The 22,560-nt window shown below is 44.2% G+C and overlaps 1 protein-coding gene across 3 annotated transcripts in view; it reads right to left on the reverse strand.

Moving 5' to 3' along the window:
- Positions 1–6,023: 6,023 nt before the first annotated feature.
- The window catches only part of LOC137417889 (transmembrane protein 106B), a 36,158-nt gene continuing 19,621 nt past the window's right edge, over positions 6,024–22,560 (reverse strand). For all 3 annotated transcript variants that reach the window (XM_068103826.2, XM_078785236.1, XM_078785235.1), the window contains 6 exons: positions 16,042–16,105; positions 15,657–15,816; positions 14,206–14,346; positions 14,073–14,110; positions 6,640–6,693; positions 6,024–6,532 (listed from right to left, as the gene is read on the reverse strand). In XM_068103826.2, coding sequence (XP_067959927.1) covers positions 6,421–6,532; positions 6,640–6,693; positions 14,073–14,110; positions 14,206–14,346; positions 15,657–15,816; positions 16,042–16,105 — 569 coding nt within the window. In that variant the 3' untranslated portion in view covers positions 6,024–6,420. The remainder of the gene's footprint in view (positions 6,533–6,639; positions 6,694–14,072; positions 14,111–14,205; positions 14,347–15,656; positions 15,817–16,041; positions 16,106–22,560) is intronic.

Genomic DNA, 22,560 nt, shown 5'->3' on the forward strand with positions numbered 1-22,560 from the left:
GTGCGAAAAGTGGTTTTTCAACACTAACACAAGTGCGAAAAGTGGTTTTTCAACACGAACACAAGTGCGAAAAGTGGTTTTTCCACACTAATACAAGTGTAAAAGTGGTTTCCTGCACCAACACAAGTGCGAAAAGTGGTTTTTCAACACTAACACAAGTGCAAAAAGTGGTTTTTCAACACTATCACAAGTGCAAAAAGTGTTTTTTCCACACTAATACAAGTGCAAAAGTGGTTTCCTGCACCTACACAAGTGCAAAAAGTGGTTTTTCAACACTAACACAAGTGCGAAAAGTGGTTTTCAACACTAACACAAGTGCGAAAAGTGGTTTTTCAACACCATCACAAGTGCAAAAAGTGTTTTTTCCACACTAATACAAGTGCAAAAGTGGTTTCCTGCACAAACACAAGTGCGAAAAGTGGTTTTTCAACACTAACACAAGTGCGAAAAGTGGTTTTTCCACACTAATACAAGTGCAAAAGTGGTTTCCTGCACCAAAAGAGTGCGAAAAATGGTTTTTCAACACTAACACAAGTGCGAAAAGTGGTTTTTCAACACTAACACAAGTGCGAAAAGTGGTTTTTCAACACTGTCATAAGTGCGAAAAGTGGTTTTGCAACACAAACACAAGTGCGAAAAGTGGTTTTTCCACACTAATACAAGTGCAAAAGTGGTTTCCTGCACCAACACAAGTGCGAAAAGTGGTTTTTCAACACTAACACAAGTACGAAAAGTGTTTTTTCAACACTAACACAAGTGCGAAAAGTGGTTTTTCCACACTAATACAAGTGCAAAAGTGGTTTCCTGCACCAACACAAGTGCGAAAAGTGGTTTTTCAACACTAACACAAGTACGAAAAGTGTTTTTTCAACACTAACACAAGTGCGAAAAGTGGTTTTTCCACACTAATACAAGTGCAAAAGTGGTTTCCTGCACCAACACAAGTGCGAAAAGTGGTTTTTCAACACTATCATAAGTGCAAAAAGTGTTTTTTCCACACTAATACAAGTGCAAAAGTGGTTTCCTGCACCAACACAAGTGCGAAAAGTGGTTTTTCAACACTAACACAAGTGCGAAAAGTGGTTTTTCAACACTAACACAAGTGCGAAAATTGTTTTTTCCACACTTATACAAGTGCAAAAGTGGTTTCCTGCACCAACACAAGTGCGAAAAGTGGTTTTTCAACACTAACACAAGTGCGAAAAGTGTTTTTTCAACACTAACACAAGTGCAAAAAGTGATTTTTCAACACTAACACAAGTGCGAAAAGTGGTTTTTCCACACTAATACAAGTGCAAAAGTGGTTTCCTGCACCAACACAAGTGCGAAAAGTGGTTTTTCAACACTAACACAAGTACGAAAAGTGTTTTTTCAACACTAACACAAGTGCGAAAAGTGGTTTTTCCACACTAATACAAGTGCAAAAGTGGTTTCCTGCACCAACACAAGTGCGAAAAGTGGTTTTTCAACACTAACACAAGTGCGAAAAGTGGTTTTTCAACACTAACACAAGTGCGAAAAGTGGTTTTTCCACACTAATACAAGTGCAAAAGTGGTTTCATGCACCAACACAAGTGCGAAAAGTGGTTTTTCAACACTAACACAAGTGCGAAAAGTGGTTTTTCAACACTAACACAAGTGCGAAAAGTGGTTTTTCAACACTAACACAAGTGCGAAAAGTGGTTTTTCCACACTAATACAAGTGCAAAAGTGGTTTCCTGCACCAACACAAGTGCGAAAAGTGGTTTTTCAACACTAACACAAGTGCGAAAAGTGGTTTTTCAACACTATCACAAATGCAAAAAGTGTTTTTTCCACACTAATACAAGTGCAAAAGTGGTTTCCTGCACCAACACAAGTGCAAAAAGTGGTTTTTCAACACTAACACAAGCGCGAAAAGTGGTTTTCAACACTAACACAAGTGCGAAAAGTGGTTTTTCAACACCATCACAAGTGCAAAAAGTGTTTTTTCCACACTAATACAAGTGCAAAAGTGGTTTCCTGCACAAACACAGGTGCGAAAAGTGGTTTTTCAACACTAACACATGTGCGAAAAGTAGTTTTTCAACACTAACACAATTGCGAAAAGTGGTTTTTGCACACTAATACAAGTGCAAAAGTGGTTTCCTGCACCAACACAAGTGCGAAAAGTGGTTTTTCAACACTAACACAAGTGCGAAAAGTGGTTTTTCAACACCATCACAAGTGCAAAAAGTGTTTTTTCCACACTAATACAAGTGCAAAAGTGGTTTCCTGCACAAACACAAGTGCGAAAAGTGGTTTTTCAACACTAACACAAGTGCGAAAAGTGGTTTTTCCACACTAATACAAGTGCAAAAGTGGTTTCCTGCACCAACACAAGTGCGAAAAGTGGTTTTTCAACACTAACACAAGTGCGAAAAGTGGTTTTTCAACACTATCACAAGTGCAAAAAGTGGTTTTTCAACACTATCACAAGTGCAAAAAGTGTTTTTTCCACACTAATACAAGTGCAAATGTGGTTTCCTGCACCAACACAAGTGCGAAAAGTGGTTTTTCAACACTAACACAAGTGCGAAAAGTGGTTTTTCAACACTAACACAAGTGCGAAAAGTGGTTTTTCCACACTAATACAAGTGCAAAAGTGGTTTCCTGCACCAACACAAGTGCGAAAAGTGGTTTTTCAACACTAACACAAGTGCGAAAAGTGGTTTTTCCACACTAATACAAGTGTAAAAGCGGTTTCCTGCACCAACACAAGTGCAAAAAGTGGTTTTCAACACTAACACAAGTGCGAAAATTGGTTTTCAACACTAACACAAGTGCGAAAAGTGGTTTTTCAACACCATCACAAGTGCAAAAAGTGTTTTTTCCACACTAATACGAGTGCAAAAGTGGTTTCCTGCACAAACACAAGTGCGAAAAGTGGTTTTTCAACACTAACACAAGTGCGAAAAGTGGTTTTTCAACACTAACACAAGTGCGAAAAGTGGTTTTTCCACAATAATACAAGTGCAAAAGTGGTTTCCTGCACCAAGACAAGTGCGAAAAGTGGTTTTTCAACACTAACACAAGTGCGAAAAGTGGTTTTTCAACACTATCACAAGTGCAAAAAGTGGTTTTTCAACACTATCACAAGTGCAAAAAGTGTTTTTTCCACACTAATACAAGTGCAAAAGTGGTTTCCTGCACCAACACAAGTGCGAAAAGTGGTTTTTCAACACTAACACAAGTGCGAAAAGTGGTTTTTCAACACTATCACAAGTGCAAAAAGTGTTTTTTCCACACTAATACAAGTGCAAAAGTGGTTTCCTGCACCAACACAAGTGCGAAAAGTGGTTTTTCAACACTATCACAAGTGCAAAAAGTGTTTTTTCCACACTAATACAAGTGCAAAAGTGGTTTCCTGCACCAACACAAGTGCGAAAAGTGGTTTTTCAACACTAACACAAGTGCGAAAAGTGGTTTTTCAACACTATCACAAGTGCGAAAAGTGGTTTTTCCACACTAATACATGTGCAAAAGTGGTTTCCTGCACCAACACAAGTGCGAAAAGTGGTTTTTCAACACTAACACAAGTGCGAAAAGTGGTTTTCAACACTAACACAAGTGCAAAAAGTGTTTTTTCCACACTAATACAAGTACAAAAGTGGTTTCCTGCACCAACACAAGTGCGAAAAGTGGTTTTTCAACACTAACACAAGTGCGAAAAGTGGTTTTTCAACACTAACACAAGTGCAAAAAGTGGTTTTTCAACACTAACACAAGTGCGAAAAGTGGTTTTTCCACACTAATACAAGTGCAAAAGTGGTTTCCTGCACCAACACAAGTGCGAAAAGTGGTTTTTCAACACTAACACAAGTGTGAAAAGTGGTTTTTCAACACTAACACAAGTGCGAAAAGTGTTTTTTCCACACTAATACAAGTGCAAAAGTGGTTTCCTGCACCAACACAAGTGCGAAAAGTAGTTTTTCAACACTAACACAAGTGCAAAAAGTGTTTTTTCCACACTAATACAAGTGCAAAAGTGGTTACCTGCACCAACACAAGTTCAAAAAGTGGTTTTTCAACACTAACACAAGTGCGAAAAGTGGTTTTCAACACTAACACAAGTGCGAAAAGTGGTTTTTCAACACCATCACAAGTGCAAAAAGTGTTTTTTCCACACTAATACAAGTGCAAAAGTGGTTTCCTGCACCAACACAAGTGCGAAAAGTGGTTTTTCAACACTAACACAAGTGCGAAAAGTCGTTTTTCAACACTATCACAAGTGCAAAAAGTGGTTTTTCAACACTATCACAAGTGCAAAAAGTGTTTTTTCCACACTAATACAAGTGCAAAAGTGGTTTCCTGCACCAACACAAGTGCGAAAAGTGGTTTTTCAACACTAACACAAGTGCGAAAAGTGGTTTTTCAACACGATCACAAGTGCAAAAAGTGGTTTTTCCACACAAATACAAGTGCAAAAGTGGTTTCCTGCACCAACACAAGTGCGAAAAGTGGTTTTTCAACACTAACACAAGTGCGAAAAGTGGTTTTTCAACACCAACACAAGTGCAAAAAGTGTTTTTTCCACACTAATACAAGTGCAAAAGTGGTTTTCTGCACCAACACAAGTGCGAAAAGTGGTTTTTCAACACTAACACAAGTGCGAAAAGTGGTTTTTTAACACTAACACAAGTGCGAAAAGTGGTTTTTCAACACTAACACAAGTGCGAAAAGTGGTTTTTCAACACTAACACAAGTGCGAAAAGTGGTTTTTCAACACTGTCATAACTGCGAAAAGTGGTTTTTCAACACTAACACAAGTGCGCAAAGTGGTTTTTCAAGTGCAAAAGACGGGATCCCCGTCCTCTAGATCTCATCCGGAGGAAGACACTGTTTCTGCTTGAATGTGGTTTCAATTAATTTTGCGGAGCACAATGCTTTGATGATTTGAAGACAGCGGGAAGTAGAGGATTCAATGATCCCATCAGTGACTCTTCCTTAAAAACGACTAACGTCCGTGCAGTGTTTCACTTTCTGGTCACAAGGAAAACCTTATGACACGCTCGTATACAAGGCCAATACAACACAACAACAACAGGCATTTTAATGCCATTTTCCCTGCAAGAGCAGGGGGTTCGCCTTGCGGTCCCCATGACAATGTTCTCCATTTTCCCCTATTTTCTGCATCTCCCCTTGTTAACCCCTTGCCCGCATTTCTTCTTCAACCATCTTTAGCCAAGTCTTTCTCGGTCTTCCCCGTCCTCTACTTCCTTCCACATTAATTTCCATCACTCTTCTCAACCAGTCACTTTCATCCTCCCTCAACACATGACCAAACCATCTCAACCTGTTCCTCTACACAGCATCAATCACAGGCTCTATTCCCATCATCTTTCGCAATTCATCATTTGTCTTCCTCTCTCTCAACGATACTCCACACATCCACCGAACCATTCGCATTTCCACCCTTTCCAGCCTTCGTTGCTGCTCTACGTTCATTACCCATGTCTCGCTCCCATAAATCATAACACTTCTCACACGTGCAGCATACACCTTTCCCTTCAGCTTCAAAGACACTCCCCTCCTCATCAGCACGCCACTCAGTTCCCGAAACTTCTTCCATGCACATCTCACTCGAGCAACCGTTGCCGAGTCTGATCCACCTTCTCCATTCAGCATGTCTCTGAGGCAGCAAAATGTTTTCACACCTTCCAGCTTCACGCCATCTCCAAGATCCAACTCAACATTTCCTCCATCTGCAGCTCCCTCTGTGCACACCTTACATTTGAATGTAGCTGCCACACTGGTTAATGACCCTCTCAAACCACTACATTTTTGATGAACCAACTCAGCGCACATTGTACATTGAATGGAGTTCACTCCAACACCCTTCCTGCACACAGCACACGGCCACTTCCCAGTTATTTCCACCTCACCACATGCTTTACCACTTACCATCACCTTCATTTTTCCGTATCCAAGGCCAATATAATTGATCAATATTTGTAAAATGAGTTTATATAATGCACCTGCACCTGAGGAAATGAAAGAAAAACTCAATGTGCAAATAATGTTTATCAAGTAGCGAAAATTGCATTCACAAAAAAATGGACCAGCATGTTTAAATTCATCAATTTGCATGTGGAGGGAAAGCAATTCTTTATAACTCATTGTGCATTTAAAAAAAGAGCTTTTGGTGAAAGATTAAAGTTCAACTGGCTTAGGAATCCTGCCCCAAGCTTCATTACAATCAGGTCATGGCACTCTTTGAGACATGATGTAAGCATCAAAAGCACAACTGAAACCTAACAATACTAACATCCAACTCTTCTCCCATGCAAATCACGTTCCCAGTTCACCATAAAATTGACTTCATTGGGAAAGTCAGAAATACACAACCAATGCCACAATTTCCATATGTACCCACGCGGAAAGGCCAAGTAAATGGGTCGGTCAGATGGAGCTTTGTAGGTTGTACGTCGCATTCATTCCACATCTAATAAGCTGGAACATTTCGATGTAGCTGGTATCAGTTGTACCAATAACCTTTGTTACAATCATAATCCTGTAAAGAAAGAAAAAAAAAGTTTAAATCTTGTTGCAAATGACTGGAAGCAGCAATTCAGTAATTTGACGTAATTGCGTCATGGGAAACTTTAAGAGGCTACCTACCTCACATTTACAAGCAGATTGTGGACTTTGATCGCACTGCTTGCACAGTATTGACTGCAAACAGTGACATAATACCACGTCATGATGAGAATCCACAAACACCAAAACAAAATGCATAAATCTTGTTATAAATAACCAAATCTAACACTACAAGGCGATCCATTTATACAAGACAGGGTTGAACAAGATGCATCGTTGACTACAATGGTCTAAATATAATACATGACAAGTGATCACGTGACAACCCTGCCCTCCACTACCCTCTCCCCCACCCTCGTATTTTCACATCCTTTAAAGACATTCACAAACCTACATACTGTGTGCCCCTGAGTTATATAACAACGACAGTTTGCAAGATGACATCACATAAAACAAGACCGAAAGTTTAACAGCGGCGTAGCCGGGCTTGTAAAATATTATAAACCACAAACACACCTGATTATCCTTTTAAACAGTCGCTAATGCTGTTTATAACATTAAACAAAGAAATTCGGAGGAATCTCGACATCTGTGAGGTCGGTTTTACTTACAGAACTGAGGGAAGATCTACTGTAATCTATATACCACACAAGGGTTAGGTTAATAACATGCCATCAAAAAACCGAGGTGAATTCCTTCCTTCCGCGGTTATTGGTACAGTACACCGCTTATCATCGATTCATGAACCATACACCGCTTCAATCCATTAACCTTCCTTTCACGACATTGGGATTAAAGTGTTATAGTCATATTTACTATATTATTATTATTATGAAAACGATACTACTGAAATGATACACTACTGTATTAAGAAACCTGTGCTTAATTTGTCCGAAGCGGCCCTAAGGTGAGGCATGAAGCCTGAGGCCTATACGTACTGTATTGTTGGAAGAGCCGTAACGCCGATGTTTTTGATAGTCATTTTAACAATCGGTTTTTTGTGTTTCACACTGAATGAAAAACGTAAAGCTAGAGCATGGTGATTGTGATATATGGCAGGTTCGACGATATGTTCGGCCTGAATGAAATTGGAATCAAAATGCCAGAGTGTGGAGAGTCAGCTGCCATAATAACAGACGTAATCACATCACCGTGTCATGTGACCAGATCCTCAGCTCTGATTGGTATACATTTGAGCGGACAGTAACACATACATACATACATACATACATACGTATGGCCGGACAAACACTGTTCTAGACGGCTTTGCCCTATGGGCTGCGCCGTAAAAACTAGAAGGGAACTCGGTGGAACGCATTCCTCCACCGAGCTGATTTGTTTCCATTTTGTATCCCACCGATAGTCCAGATCTGGATTCGGACCTGAAACAAAATTTTATCAGCTTGTCCTCGTCACCGAACTAACTTATCCACCAAGTTTTGTCATAACTCGTCCACAACTTTTTGAGATATCGTGCTACATATAATTTTTGGTTCCATCTCTCGATGATGAAGAATCACTAATTTTTTTTCAATTCTCAGATCCAGATTCAAATCTAACCAATTCATCCATATCACACACCCAACATGTTTACCAAATTTCGGATCCATCCACAACTTTTTGAGATATCCTGCACACAAATAAAAACAAACGGGTGAAAACATAACCTCCATCCACCTTTGGTGACAGAGGTTACTGGATTGGCACTCCGACGTCATGACGTCGACGGATATGCCTCCGCTCACATGTATTACAACAACAGGCATTTTAAGGCCATTTTCCCTGCTACAGCGGGGGTTAGCCTTGCGGTCCCCATGACAATCTTCTCCATTTTGCCCTATTTTCTGCATCTGCCCTTGTTAACCCCCTTGTCTGCATTTCTTCTTCCACCACATTTAGCCAAGTCTTTCTCGGTCTTCCCCGTCCTCTACTTCCTTCTACATTCATTTCCATCACTCTTCTCAACCAGTCACTTTCATCCTTCCTCAACACATGACCAAACCATCTCAAACTGTTTCTCTTCACAGCATCAATCACAGGCTCTATTCCCATCATCTTTCGCAATTCATCATTTGTCTTCCTCTCTCTCAACGATACTCCACACATCCACCGAACCATTCGCATTTCCACCCTTTCCAGCCTTTGTTGCTGCTACACGTTCGTTACCCATGTCTCGCTCCCATAAATCATAACACTTCTCACACATGCAGCATACACCTTTCCCTTCAGCTTCAACGACACTCCCCTCATCAGCATGCCACTCAGTTCCCGAAACGTCTTCCATGCACATCTCACTCTAGCAACCGTTGCCGAGTCCGATCCACCTTCTCCATTCAGCATGTCTCCGAGGTAGCAAAATGTTTTCACACCTTCCAGCTTCACGCCGTCTCCAAGATCCATCTCAACATTTCCTCCATCTGCAGCTCCCTCTGTGCACACCTTACACTTGAATGTAGCTGCCACACTGGTTAATGACCCTCTCAGACCACTACATTTTTGATGAACCCTCACATATATTACATCATCTATCTATAATTCCAGTAATCTCTGTCTGTCTGTCTGTACGTTTGTCTGTGACCGCTGTTTCTCGACAACCACGGGTCCGATATACTTTTAACTTATCAGGTATATTGCTGGGGACCCGAGGATGTGCCTTTTCAAGGTTTCATATTAATCGGACAATTACTTACCGAGCTATGTCCAAAAAACGATTCAACCAATCAGAGAGCAGCGAACTATCGCGTGTGCCGAACGTGGCGGGCACACTCTGCCTCGGATGGCACATTTGAGAGCGTATTCATTTATTTCACGTTTGCAAACTATGTTGGCGTTAAACTATGTTTTACAACTAATAAAAACGAATTTGCGATTCATTCGCTTTCCTGCGCGTTTGTGCACGCGATGGCGATTTCTTTACCAAACTCCGGAAGCCGTTCGCTTTGGACCAAACCATTGCATGTAAATAGAGGGGGGGGATTGTCACCACTCGCAAGCCGTTCGCTTTGGACCAAACCATTTCATGTAAATAGAGGGGGGGGGATATAATTTTAGATATAGATATAGTACGGGCATGCCCTACCTAGTTATACATAATTGTACCAAGTTTGATTTAAATCCCTTCAGCTGTTTCCAAGTATCACATTTTTACCTGGCATGACCTCTGACCTTTGACCTCTGATGTCGAAATCTAATCAGTTCATCTTTGCATCATAATATTGTTATGTCTGGGGGTAGAGCAAAATGTAGAGCAGAGTAGATCTGAGTAGGTAACGTGCTTCGAGATGTCGCGATAAGGAACACTTCCTGTAATAAGTCCATGTTCAGGCGTTTTGTCGGTTAAGGTGTATAATTGTGAATCTATCAGGAGATTCGTGTGTTAGTTAGTGTAGGGGTTAATCAGTAGAGCCCTTGTTTGTCTCACCTAGTCGTCAAACCTTTGTCCATTATGGCACTGCAGACCACATAAACATTAGTTAGGACCTTTAGTACAACACTAAATGACGCCCTTCTCCCCTGACATGACTTAGGAATTAATCAGGCTGGAACACCGCCCACAATTGGCCGCCACCATTTACACCTCCGAGAGGCCTACCCACCTCACATGGCACGTGCTATAACCCAAGGAATATGGGACGGGAGTGAGTGGCGCAGTGGGCGTACCCCTGGACGAGCCGGCGGAGGCTCTGATTGGCAGAGCAGTGTGCCAATGTGACGTCATCGGCCGGAGATATTACCGAGGGCAGGATGCCATTTTCGAGTTTAGATGAGACGAGAGTTCAGATGAGATCAGAGCCCCGACCCGAGTTGGAGTCCCGGTGCGAGTGAGTCGAGTTCAGTACGAGTTGGGTGAGCAGTGCAGAAGAGTTGGTTCGAAGGAGTTCGTGTTGAGAGAGGCAGTCTGGAGAGTTGGATCCCGAGTGGAGATCCTGAGTTGAGTTGAGTTGAGAGTGAGCACCGGATGCCTTTGCAAGCAGTTGGATTCCTGGCAGCGCAGTTCAGAGACCCTGACCCGAGTTGGGCTGAGGTGTAGCCTGGATGGAGCTCGCTGTCCTGCTGTGGGACCTTGTGGTGTTTCGGAGCTTGGAGCGGGACCTCAAGTGCGGCGGCGAGGGCGTTGGCTCGGGCCTAGCGGGGCATGCGAGGCGGACGGAGGATTCGTCCAGGCCGGGAAGAAGACGACGAGACAGATAAGCCCAAGCTCCGCGTACATTGTGAACAAAAGACGTGTTTATTTTCGTATTCATATTCCCCCGTTTTGTATTTGAGGTCTGGTGTATGGGATCCCGATTAGGATATTTATTACCGGCGCATGCTTTTCCTGTCTTGTTCTTCCCAATAAACCCTTATATTATTTTTCTTGTACATAATACCTGAACGCAATTTCCTGTTTGGTTTTAATAGATAAGGCTGCGGGGCTCTTGCCTTTTCCCTCCATTCCGCGCGCTTAGATTTTGGAATCTGCTATTGAGTTTCTGCCTCAGGAGTTAAAGCCTCGTAATCGGCAATCCGCAACTCTGATGTTAATTGGAGTTGCGTGACAATATATACTTCAACAAAGTTTCGTCAAAATCTATCACTGGTTCACAAGTTGGCACAGTAACATAATTTTTACCAAATTGGATATCCGACTTTGACCTCTTGACCCCATAATCGAATCCGTTAATCTTTGAATTATTATACATATTTGTACCAAGTTTGACTTCGAGCCCTTCAGCTGTTCTTAAGTTATCACGGTAACAAAAACCTATCATAGACGGACAAACGGATGGATGGATGGACGCACGACCGCATGAACAACCCAAAAACATAACGTCTCCGGTGACATCAGTGTCAGTGTAAATACATCAGTGTAAATCAACTCGAATTACAATCAGATCCATTAGTAACTATAGAGTTACAATCAGATGACAATAATTACAATAAGATCCATCAGTAACTATAGAGGTCATAAAACACATTACCCTGTGATGACTTGAGAGACAAGGACATTGAGCGGCGTCTACTAGCAACAAATTAGATTGGTTGTGATGACATAAAATGTCGTAATATTTTCAAGCACAGCTGAATTGAAGGGTTTTGAAATGTCAAAAAGGGCAATTTGCCTAATACAGTGTTCAAGTACATAATACAATTGAATTAAAAGATTTTAAAAGGTCATAGAAAAAAAAAATCCTGAAGTTTACCGCCGTTGTTTCAATGTCTTTTACAGCTCCTTGTTTAACACATTACACATTCGTTATTCGTTCCTGTTTGTGCTCTTCATGACAATCTATCTATAATTCCAGTAATCTCTGTCTGTCTGTACGTTTGTCTGTGACCGCTGTTTCTCGACAACCACGGGTCCGATATACTTTTAACTTGCCAGGTATATTGCTGGGGACCCGAGGATGTGCCTTTTCAAGGTTTCATATTAATCGGACAATTACTTACCGAGCTATGTCCAAAAAACGATTCAACCAATCAGAGAGCAGCGAACGATCGCGTGTGCCGAACGTGGCGGGCACACTCTGCCTCGGATGGCACATTTGAGAGCGTATTCATTTATTTCACGTTTGCAAACTATGTTGGCGTTAAACTATGTTTTACAACTAATAAAAACGAATTTGCGATTCATTCGCTTTCCTGCGCGTTTGTGCACGCGATGGCGATTTCTTTACCAAACTCCGGAAGCCGTTCGCTTTGGACCAAACCATTGCATGTAAATAGAGGGGGGGGATTGTCACCACTCGCAAGCCGTTCGCTTTGGACCAAACCATTTCATGTAAATAGAGGGGGGGGATATAATTTTAGATATAGATATAGTACGGGCAATGCCCTAGTCTTTTAAAAAGTACGTTTCCTGTTTGGAATGATTTTCAATTTTGTTTGACTCCCAGACAGGCAGACGGAGTAAAACGTTTTATGTTACTCCACTCTGACGAATTCAGAACCAGTGTGCTGCTAAACTGCAGGTTCGTTTTTCGATTCATGTTCAAAATAACATTAAACTCAAATCAAGTTGTTCCTGATTCATAAACTGACTTTTATAGACAGAAGAGCAGACAGATATGAAACAGTTCCTTAACCCCGCAATCCGCGTCACACGTGTGGGGTAACAATTAGCTAATAAACAACGTGGGATGCAAAGCTGAGATCCCATCCTAATGAGCTATGTGCTCAGATGGGATCACCAAACAGGCTCAAGCAATAGAGGGACGATTCCATAACTGTTCATTCAAGAATCTCAAAAAGAGATCTTCCCCATTAACAATTGACCTTGAACATCTTTGCCCGAGTAATCTCCTCCGTCATCAAACGTGGACGGAGGTTATGTTTTCACCCCTGTATCTCAAAATGTTATGGACGAATTCGGACGAAAATTGGTGGACAGGTTGGGTGCATAACAAGTAACGATTTTGGTGAAGATCTGAATCCGGATCCGGATACGAGAATTTCTTGATTTTTTTTTTGAGTGATTCTTCACCATTGAAAGACGGGGCAAAAAACTTTCACGTTATTGTCCCCCGTCGCACTGCGGAGCGAAAGGGGGACTATGGTTTTCCCCTCCGTCCGTGTGTCCGTGCATGCGTGCGTAAGCGAAGGACCGAATTCTAATTTGGTGTGTGGGTGCAACAGACGTCAAAATCTAAGATGGCCGCCGCCATGTATGTCTAACGCCATGTATGTCTGAACCTTGAGCGGAATATCTTGAAAAATAAGCGAAGTACCAACTTCTAATCTGGTGTGTGGGTGTATCTTGGCATATGGAAGAAAGCTATTGAAAATTGGGTCGCCACGTCAAAATCAAAGATGGCCGCCGCCATGTATATGTCTGAAACTTGAGCGAAATATCTTGAAAAATAAACAAACTACTAACTTCTAATCTGGTGTGTGCGTGTATCTTCACATAAGGAAGAAAGCATTTGAAAATTGGGTCGCCACGTCAAAATCCAAGATGGCCACCACCATATATATGTCTGAACCTCGTGAGCGAAATATCTTGAAAAATAAACGAACTACTAAGTTCTAATCTGGTATGTGGGTGTATCTACGCATAAGGGAGAACACTATTCATAATTGGGTCGCCACATCAAAATCCAAGATGGCCGCCTTGCGTCTTCCACTTTGTCAACTCACATCACTTCAACGACAGGGGACCTAGGAGTAATGCTCGTTTCAAAATGTTTCGGATGGATTATGACAAAACTTGGTGGATGAGTTGGTTTGGTGACAAGAACAAGCGGATTAGATTTTGGTTTAAGTCCGAATCCAGATCCGGGGCCTATCAGTGGGATACAAAACGTAAACTGTTCAGCCTAGCGGAGGTATGCTCTCTACCGAGTGCCGTTCTGATTGATTTGATATTGACCAAAATCATGGATCAATTCCTAATAATAAGCATACTGTCATCTTTGCTGATCAAAGAACATCTGATTCACTTATACAGAGTAAAACAAAATTCAGCTTTTTACAAATGAGAATGTTTGCAAAATTGTTTTAACAAATTGTTTGATTCCCCACCCCCAAATACTTACTAAAAATCGTCAAGGTTTACTTCGAGAATGACATCGAACTGCAAAATCAAAAAATAAATATCAGCATCTAAACATGTTCTATAATAAACTTGGTGACAAACAGGTATGATCTCACATTGTGTAAGAAGTCTACCTGTTGATGACCAATTGCCGTAACAGGCCTTTTCTGTTCATCGGTATAGGAACCAATGACATATTTCCCAAGCATCACATCAGTCTTCGTGCTCATCACATGGGCAGTGTAAAAATTTTCATTTTCAACTGTCAAAGACATCTAAACAAAGACACATTGGCATATGTATAGTGGGTGGAAGAGGGTCCGTACTTTACCTAATGGATGTTCTATCATGAAATGAGGTCAAAATTCATTAGAATTACTTTATTTAAAAAATCCATACAGGTTTCAGGGCTTCCTCGTTACACTTTTAAATTTAATAAACCCAGCCACTTGGTTGATAAAAATGGAGGGGAGAGATTCCTTATCTATATAAATGACTTCTCCAATGATTCTGGAAATCCCTCCATTCCTTTTGCAGATAACTCCACATTGTGTCATACAGACTTTAGACAGACAGCAGCTGAACCACATTCTATCGATTTGGAATAGATTAGAAGCTCGTCTGATGAGTGATACATGGATTGCATCTATCAATCCTGAAACGTCTCACCGTATCGCCTTTGCATGAAGGAATGATCTTCAGGCAAACTATAAATTATCTTCATGGTCAGCCATTGCGAGAGACTGAGCCTCTGAAACGTCTTTGGTTCACCATCAGTCACACTGACCTTTCCTGGGACCATCACATAACAAAGATGGCCTCCAAACCCAGCTGCAGATTTTTTATTGAAAATCAGAACTATTCACAACTTGCAAGGCATTTGTCTGTAGCTCAATTGAGTTATCCTTTCACCTACATGTTGGCTTCCTTGCTTCCTAAATCTCTCCTATATTGTGCAGCATTTAGAGATCTCAATATTGGCATTTCTCAAAATGTGGCATCTCTCACAAAGCATAACACCTGTTTCTATCACCTATGCAGACAGGTAGGTGGGTTGTTTATCGTTTCTAAGCGCATCTCTTCTGGTCTTAGTCCCCTTGTTCCCATTCATCTCGGACCACGGCTCGACTAACCAGCTTGAAATGTGACAAAGGCCACACTAATTCAGCCCTTAGGCCTTACAGCACACTTCAGATCACATGGGCTTGACTAGTCAGCTCAAAATGTCCATGCGCACTGACATCGAAACGAGCTCATGGGCTGCGGTACACTGCAATGCTCAAGAGAAAGGCTGTGAAGGTTATCTTGAAACACTATTTGCTACAGGCATAGTTTCTGCACATAGTCTGTGCATTATTTACTAGTTATGGTTAAATTACACAACTGTGTTCCAACTTCATTATTGAAAAAAATAACTCAAAATAAAAATACATGAGATCTGAGAATGAACAATCTATATCAAAGTATATCTGTGTGTGGATTCACTCATACACTCACGGATGCACAGACCGAGGACAACAACTGCTCCCGTTTGGGTGAAAGCAACACGTGAAAAGAAAAAACAAACAAACAAAAAAAAACTTACAATTATTTTCGCGAAAACAGTTTTGCTGTTGCCTGTGATTGAAACTGCGTATTGTTTGACCGTCGCCTTTCTCAAAACCACGGATCGAGGGAAGATGAAGAAGAACAGAAGAGTCGACGTCAGAAGGGAAATTATGATTGAAAGAGCGATGTAAATCTTCCTGTGTAGCACACAAGCATGTGATATTTCATGTGAATTCCAGAATTAGGTAACAGCACATGATACTCACCAGTAGTATTCCGGTGATTAATCGGTATAAAGATCCAACCCAAAAAGTTGTCTTGCACACAGAATGCTGACTATACGGCTCAATCACTGCAGTCGTTTGGCACACTCCGATACCGACAACATGGTGCAATGAAGTGCTGTGCATGCAACAACTTACACTTTTTCTGGTTGAAATTGTCCATTGTGATTTGAGAAAATGGCCACATGTTCGCTTGCTTGTGCTGCACAAAACAACAACAAAAAGACAGTACGGTATCAAGAAAAGACAGCACTTTAGCTCAATACCTCATTTTGCCAGTTTACGACATGCTTAGAGATAGTCAGTAGCAATATAAAACCACCTTTAGAGGCCATTTTTCCCCGCAAAGTGGGGGTTGGCCTTTTTCGGGCACCGTGGTTGTTGTTGTTTTTGTTGGTCCCCTTTTTGAAGCAATGTTTTACGGCCGGATGCCCTTCCTGCCGCCAACCCTGTTTGTCGCCTTTTACGACAAACAGGGAATTACCAGTGAACTGGTACTCAATTTGCCGACCCCGGAAGGATGACAGGCTGAGTCAACCCCCCTGGCGTTAATTCAGTGATCGACCGGGATTCGAACCCAGGATCCTAGGATCCTAAGCTGGCAGCCTAACCGCTAGTCAGTAGCAATATACAAAAACCAAATCCATAAATAGATCCAGGAAGCTAACATTTAGAAATAGCAATGGGTATATGGTAGGCATAAGGCTGACATGATGGCCTTGATGTACGTGCACCATGTTGTCGGTATCCTCCAAGCCATATAGCCTGGGTTAAAATCCGACTGTCATTCAGGTATTTCGCAGACATGGCGATTCTGTCTGTCGCGAAGAGTAGGTGTGATATTGTCGGCACCGTGAACATATTCTAAATTAAATTCATGAACAGGATTAAGTAATTAAATTGATATGTGTGGGAAAATTATATGCCCAGACCAGGAATTAAACCCAGGTCCTCTGGAAAACCGTACCGAGCACTGGTACAAGCATCGACTGCCGAGCACTGGTACGGTTTTCCAGAGGACCTGGGTTCGATTCCTGGTCTGGGCATATAATTTTCCCACATGTATCAATTTAATATTCTAAATTCCTGCTCTAACTACTGCTGGCAGAGGGATGGCAAACTGCCCAGCATGAACCTTTGCCAAGAAACTGCTTCTGCAGCATCGACGCTCTGTATCACATACTACGGCACATCGGATTTGAAGAACATTCAAAAATAATACTATTTAATAGCTCAGTATTATTACAGGGCTATACACCATTATTTTCTACAATCACATGTCATGGCAACCCAGGCCTCAATGCTCATGTACTGTACATTAATCTATTTTGGTTGTTGCATTGAATGTCCCAAAAAACAAAGAAGAAATTTCTTGCACAAATGACTAAGTTACATTTTTTTGCTTCATAATAATAATAATAACTAGCCGAAACCCGTGGAACATCCACGGAAGGGAGGATGTGGTGTATGGATAGAGTGTACCATTATGGATGGCATAGGGGATTTGCTTGTCCGAGTAAGAGTTAGGAAGAAAGATGAGAATGAAGAGTGCGTATATGAACAACGATCGCCGACACCGGCACAAATGCATGCTCTGGATTGTCCACTCAGTGGATGGCTTGCTTTTGCCTTCGCCTGTCCAATCAGCGGACGGCTTGCTTCGCCTTCGCCCAGCAGACGCCAATATGATGGCGTCGTAAGATGGCGTCGTATCGGCAGTTAATCGGATACTTTTGGGCCCCAACGTCGGCTAATTCAGATTTTTCGAGTATGGCTGTACGTGATAAACAAAGAGCGAGGTTCGTAGATCGTAAATCCATTAGTGCCGTGCGCATCGGGTCACTGGGTGCGGCGTAAAAGGGATAACAAAGTCGAGTCCTTACGCTATTATTATATAGATAACTAGCCGAAACCCATGGAACATCCACGGAAGGGAGGATGTGGTGTATGGATAGAGTGTACCATTATGGATGGCATAGGGGATTTGCTTGTCCGAGAAAGAGTTAGGAAGAAAGATGAGAATGAAGAGTGCATATATGAACAACGTATTTATTGCAATCTACTTAAATGACAACGCTACGATATACTTTTGAAAAATGAATGGATTCGTAATAGGAATCGGCATAGCACCACTCTGGGATTGTCCACTCAGTGGACGGCTTGCTTCGCCTTCGCCCAGCAGACGCCAATACGATGGCGTCGTAAGATGGCGTCGTATCGGCAGTTAATCAGATGCTTTTCGGCCCCAACGTCGGCTAATTCAGATTTTTCGAGTATGGCTGTACGTGAAAAACAAAGAGCGCAGTTCGTAGATCGTAAATCCATTAGTGCCGTGGGCATCGGGTCACTGGGTGCGGCGTAAAAGGGATAACAAAGTCGAGTCCTTACGCTATTATTATATAAGATACATTTATTTATTTTATATAGCGCTTTTCAAGAAGCCCAAAGGCGCTTAATCATCCAAGAGGCAGGAAAAAGTCGTGATCTAACTTTATTGGACCAGGAAAGAGTTTCAATTGTCCTTTACTTCAAATGGATTTTAGCACATTCACTGAGGCCTCTCAAAGTCAAAACAAAGCTGATTGTACAATACTGACAAAAAAATTATGGTGTGCATTTTGTGGTAGGGTTGATGATAATATGACAGACCGAGGAGAGTGGAGGGGGAAGAGGGGAGTACAAGAGAAGGATTTGCCAAAAAAAAAAAAAATGAACAAAACTCTTATGACAAAAGTACAAAACAAAGAACTGGACATCTGCCAGGTGACTAGACAAAAGCAAGGGCCCCTATAATTCCGTTTCAAAAAGATGGGGCTGGCTTATTTGTTGTAAAATATTAATGGCCATAATGTGGATAGATAAGGCAGCATTTCATATCCATGCTGAATTGCAACCAAGTCGCATCGCTCCCTCGTGTAAAACGGGGCCTTGTATGCCTCAAGAGTCATGAGCACCAAAGGTAAAACAAAACAAATGGAAATACTATATTAGGGCATCCCTCAATGTTCAAAAGCGTGAATGGATTTAATAAATTGTGGCAGTGAAATAAAAGCGTCATTTGGCTGGATTTTGTTGTTTTGGAAAAGGCCAAAAGTCTCCATCTCATTCTCCATCTGAATTATCTCCACAAGCCAGGTTGTAATTTTGGAGGCTTTATATAAACGTTTGTGCGTTTGCTCATTTACCTTCAATTAAAAGTAAACTTTTATTAAATTAATTTTGTGTAGCTCTATTAAGACAAATTTATCTGTGGAATGCAATAATCTACCATATAAAACACAATGTCAGTTTGTGTGTGTGTAAAGATGTCTGTCCCCCTTTGTAAGGCTAGATTTTAAAGGCCAATCTTTTAACACGAATGTGTGTTCACTACGGTACATTTTTGAGGATTAAACAAACTGGAAAAATATTTTCCATAAAAGAGTAATTATGTCTCTTCTATTGGAATTGTACATGGTGGCTTCCAAACCGAGTCTCGAGTCAGGTCAGTCTTTTGGGACTGCTACTGGTAACATGTGACCCAATGCTACCTGCCACATGGTCGGGTTGTCGGCGACTAAACTGACACCCCTCACTGACTTTGATAGTGAGGAGGGTGACTGACACCCTGCCAGGACCACAAACAACACCGAGCAAAGGGAGGATGAGCTCCCGTTGGGAGCCAATGGACATCCAGTAAAGAGATGGTGTCTCCTAAAAAACATCCATCTGGTTAGGACCGGTTCCAGTCATACCAAAGACCTTAAAAATGGTACGTGCTGCTTCCTTGCTTGAAAAGGATATAGCATGGACAATCCCCATCGGTTGGCATCCATGGGGAGGAGGAAGAGGAAATGCCCCGCTGAGTACAGTGAGAAAAGTGGCGCCATTGTTGTGATGTCGCTGGTACCCAGAGTATCCCGGGAAGTTACGTTAGTGACGTCACTTCCCCCAAGCTTAGTGTGTTAAGTGTTTGTCTCATGTGTCATCAGTATATACTTGTGTGTGTGTGTGTGTGTGTGTGTGTGTGTGTGTGTGTGTGTGTGTGTGTGTGTGTGTGTGTGTGTGTGTGTGTGCACGCGTCAGCTCTATTACGAGCCTTCGCCCATGTATAAAAAAGGCGGTGTACAGAAGCGGTTTTTAAAAATAACAATAAATACAAGGTGCTGGGAATTGAAATTTGCTGCACATGATGTTTAACCCATAGAGTAAGACGAGTTTTCATTCACGTCCGTAGGGTCTAATAAATAAAGAAGATATTGTAGCGGTTACCGCTGGATGTACATAATCGCCTTGCACCGGCCAGAACACGGCCAGACGCGCCTCTCCCGGGGCCGGGCATGCCCCGGACTCACTGTTCCCGGGCACGCCCGAACCTCCCGGGCACGCCCGGTCTCGTCTTTCCCGGGCATGCCCGCTCTCGCCTTTCCAGGGCTCGCCCAGAGCGTCCGGGCATGCCCGCTATCGCCTTTCCAGTGCTCGCCCAGAGCGCCCGGGCACGCCCAGCCTCGACTTGCCAGGCCGCAGCCAAACACGCCCGGGCAGGTCCAGACTCGCCTTTCCAAGGCTCGCCCTTGATACCCGGGCATGCCCGGTATAGCTTTTGCCGGGCAAACTTCCCGACATAAATGTGTATATATATTGTTGCCCGAAAAACGGGCTTGTCAGAATACCTGAGCTGTTTTGTTTCAATAAAGCAACTCGGACGAATTCCGTCTTTGGTCGCGTCAATTCTTTCGACTCGCGTTGGAGCGCAGTTCCTTCATTGGTGACCTACCGACATGGATACGGCAGTGACGCTTAAACTGCCTACCTTCTGGGAGACTCACGCGGCTGTTTGGTTCGCCCAGGCGGACTCCCAGTTCGCCCTGCGAGGCATCACCGCGGACGACACCCGCTTCCACCATGTTGTGGCGGAGCTCGGTCCCGCCACCGCGGCCCGCGCCTTGAGCCTCCTCCAGCACCCGCCGGCTGCTGACAAATACGACGCGCTGAAAACGCTCCTCCTCGGCGCTTTCGCCCTCTCACCGGCAGCACGCGCACGGCGCCTGCTTGACCTGCCCGAGCTCGGCGACACGCGCCCATCCGAGCGCATGGACTATATGCTCTCGTTGCTCGGCGAGCACTCTCCGGCATTCCTGTTCCGGGAGCTGTTCCTCCGTCAGCTGCCTAACCCGGTACGCCTCGCCCTGGCTGGCACGTTGATCACGGATTCCCGCGCCCTCGCCAGGGAAGCCGATAAGATCTCCTCGGCGGGCCAGCACATCGGCGCGGTTACCTGGAGCCCGCCGCCGTCCGAGGCGACGCCCACGACGCCCGAGCGCCCTGCGCGGTTGGAGGCCGAACTGCCGGTGCAACTGGCGGCCGCCACGCCGCACCGCCCGCTTCCGACACGACGGCCGGGGCCTCCACCTGACCGGGCGTGGTGTTATTACCACGCCAGGTTCGGACACAAGGCTCGGACGTGCCGGCCCCCGTGCACTTTCGGCAGGTCGGGAAACGGCCGGGCCGGCGTTCATTCCCAGCCATGAGCGCCGGCCACTCGGGCAACTTGCTGTTTATTCGGGACAAAGCGTCTGGACGGCGTTTCCTGTGCGACACCGGCGCCCAACTGAGAGTCATACCTGCCTCCGAGCAGGACAGGCTGGACGCAATTTGCGGCCCCTCTTTGGTCGCTGCTAATGGCTCGGCCATACGCACTTTCGGCCCACGCGTCGTCACCCTCTGCTTCGGCAGCCAGCGCTTTCAATGGACTTTTGTTACCGCCAGCGTCCCCGTGGCTTTGCTGGGCGCCGACTTCCTCTGCGCACACGGGCTGCTGGTCGACATCAAATGACGTCGCCTTGTCCACGCCGAGACCTTCAGCTCCCTGGCGTGCACAATGAGCAGCTCCGCGCCGACCGAACTGGCGTGCGCCCTCCCGGCAACGAACGAGTTCGCTCGCCTGCTCGTGGAATTCCCGGCCCTCACGCGGCCGACGTTTTCGGCCGTCGCGGTGCGGCACGGGATCGAGCACCACATACCCACTACGGGCCCGCCGGTCTACGCCAGGGCCCGCCGCCTCGACCCAGCCAAGCTCGCCGTGGCAAAGGCCGAATTCGACGCGTTGGAGCACCTCGGCATCGTGCGGCGCTCCGATAGCGCGTGGGCCTCGCCACTGCACATCGTGCCAAAGCCGGGGGGTGGATGGCGCCCGTGTGGCGACTACCGCCGTCTCAATGACGCTGCCACCCCCGACAGGTACCCGATCCCGCATATTCAGGACTTTTCCGCCCGTTTGGCGGGACGGGTCATCTTTTCGAAAATTAACCTGATACGGGGCTACCACCAGGTACCTGTCCGGACGGCCGACGTCCCGAAGACGGCCGTCATCACGCCGTTCGGCCTGTTCGAATTTTTGCGGATGCCGTTTGGCCTCAAGAACGCGGCCCAGGCGTTCCAGCGCTTGATGGACGGCGTGCTGCGCGACCTGCCGTTTCTTTTCGTCTATCTGGACGACATCCTCGTCGCCAGCACGTCCCGCGCCGAGCACCTCCTCCACCTCCGAACACTGTTCGGTCGCCTCAGCGAGCACGGCTTAATTGTCAACCCGGTCAAATGCCACTTCGACGCGACGACCGTTGACTTTTTGGGCCACCGCATCACCAAGACCGGGGCCGTGCCGCTGCCGACCAAGGT

This window comes from Myxine glutinosa, chromosome 10 (genome assembly GCF_964187855.1).
Source record: "Myxine glutinosa chromosome 10, kmMyxGlut1.1, whole genome shotgun sequence".
NCBI classification, from domain to species: Eukaryota; Metazoa; Chordata; class Myxini; order Myxiniformes; family Myxinidae; genus Myxine; species Myxine glutinosa.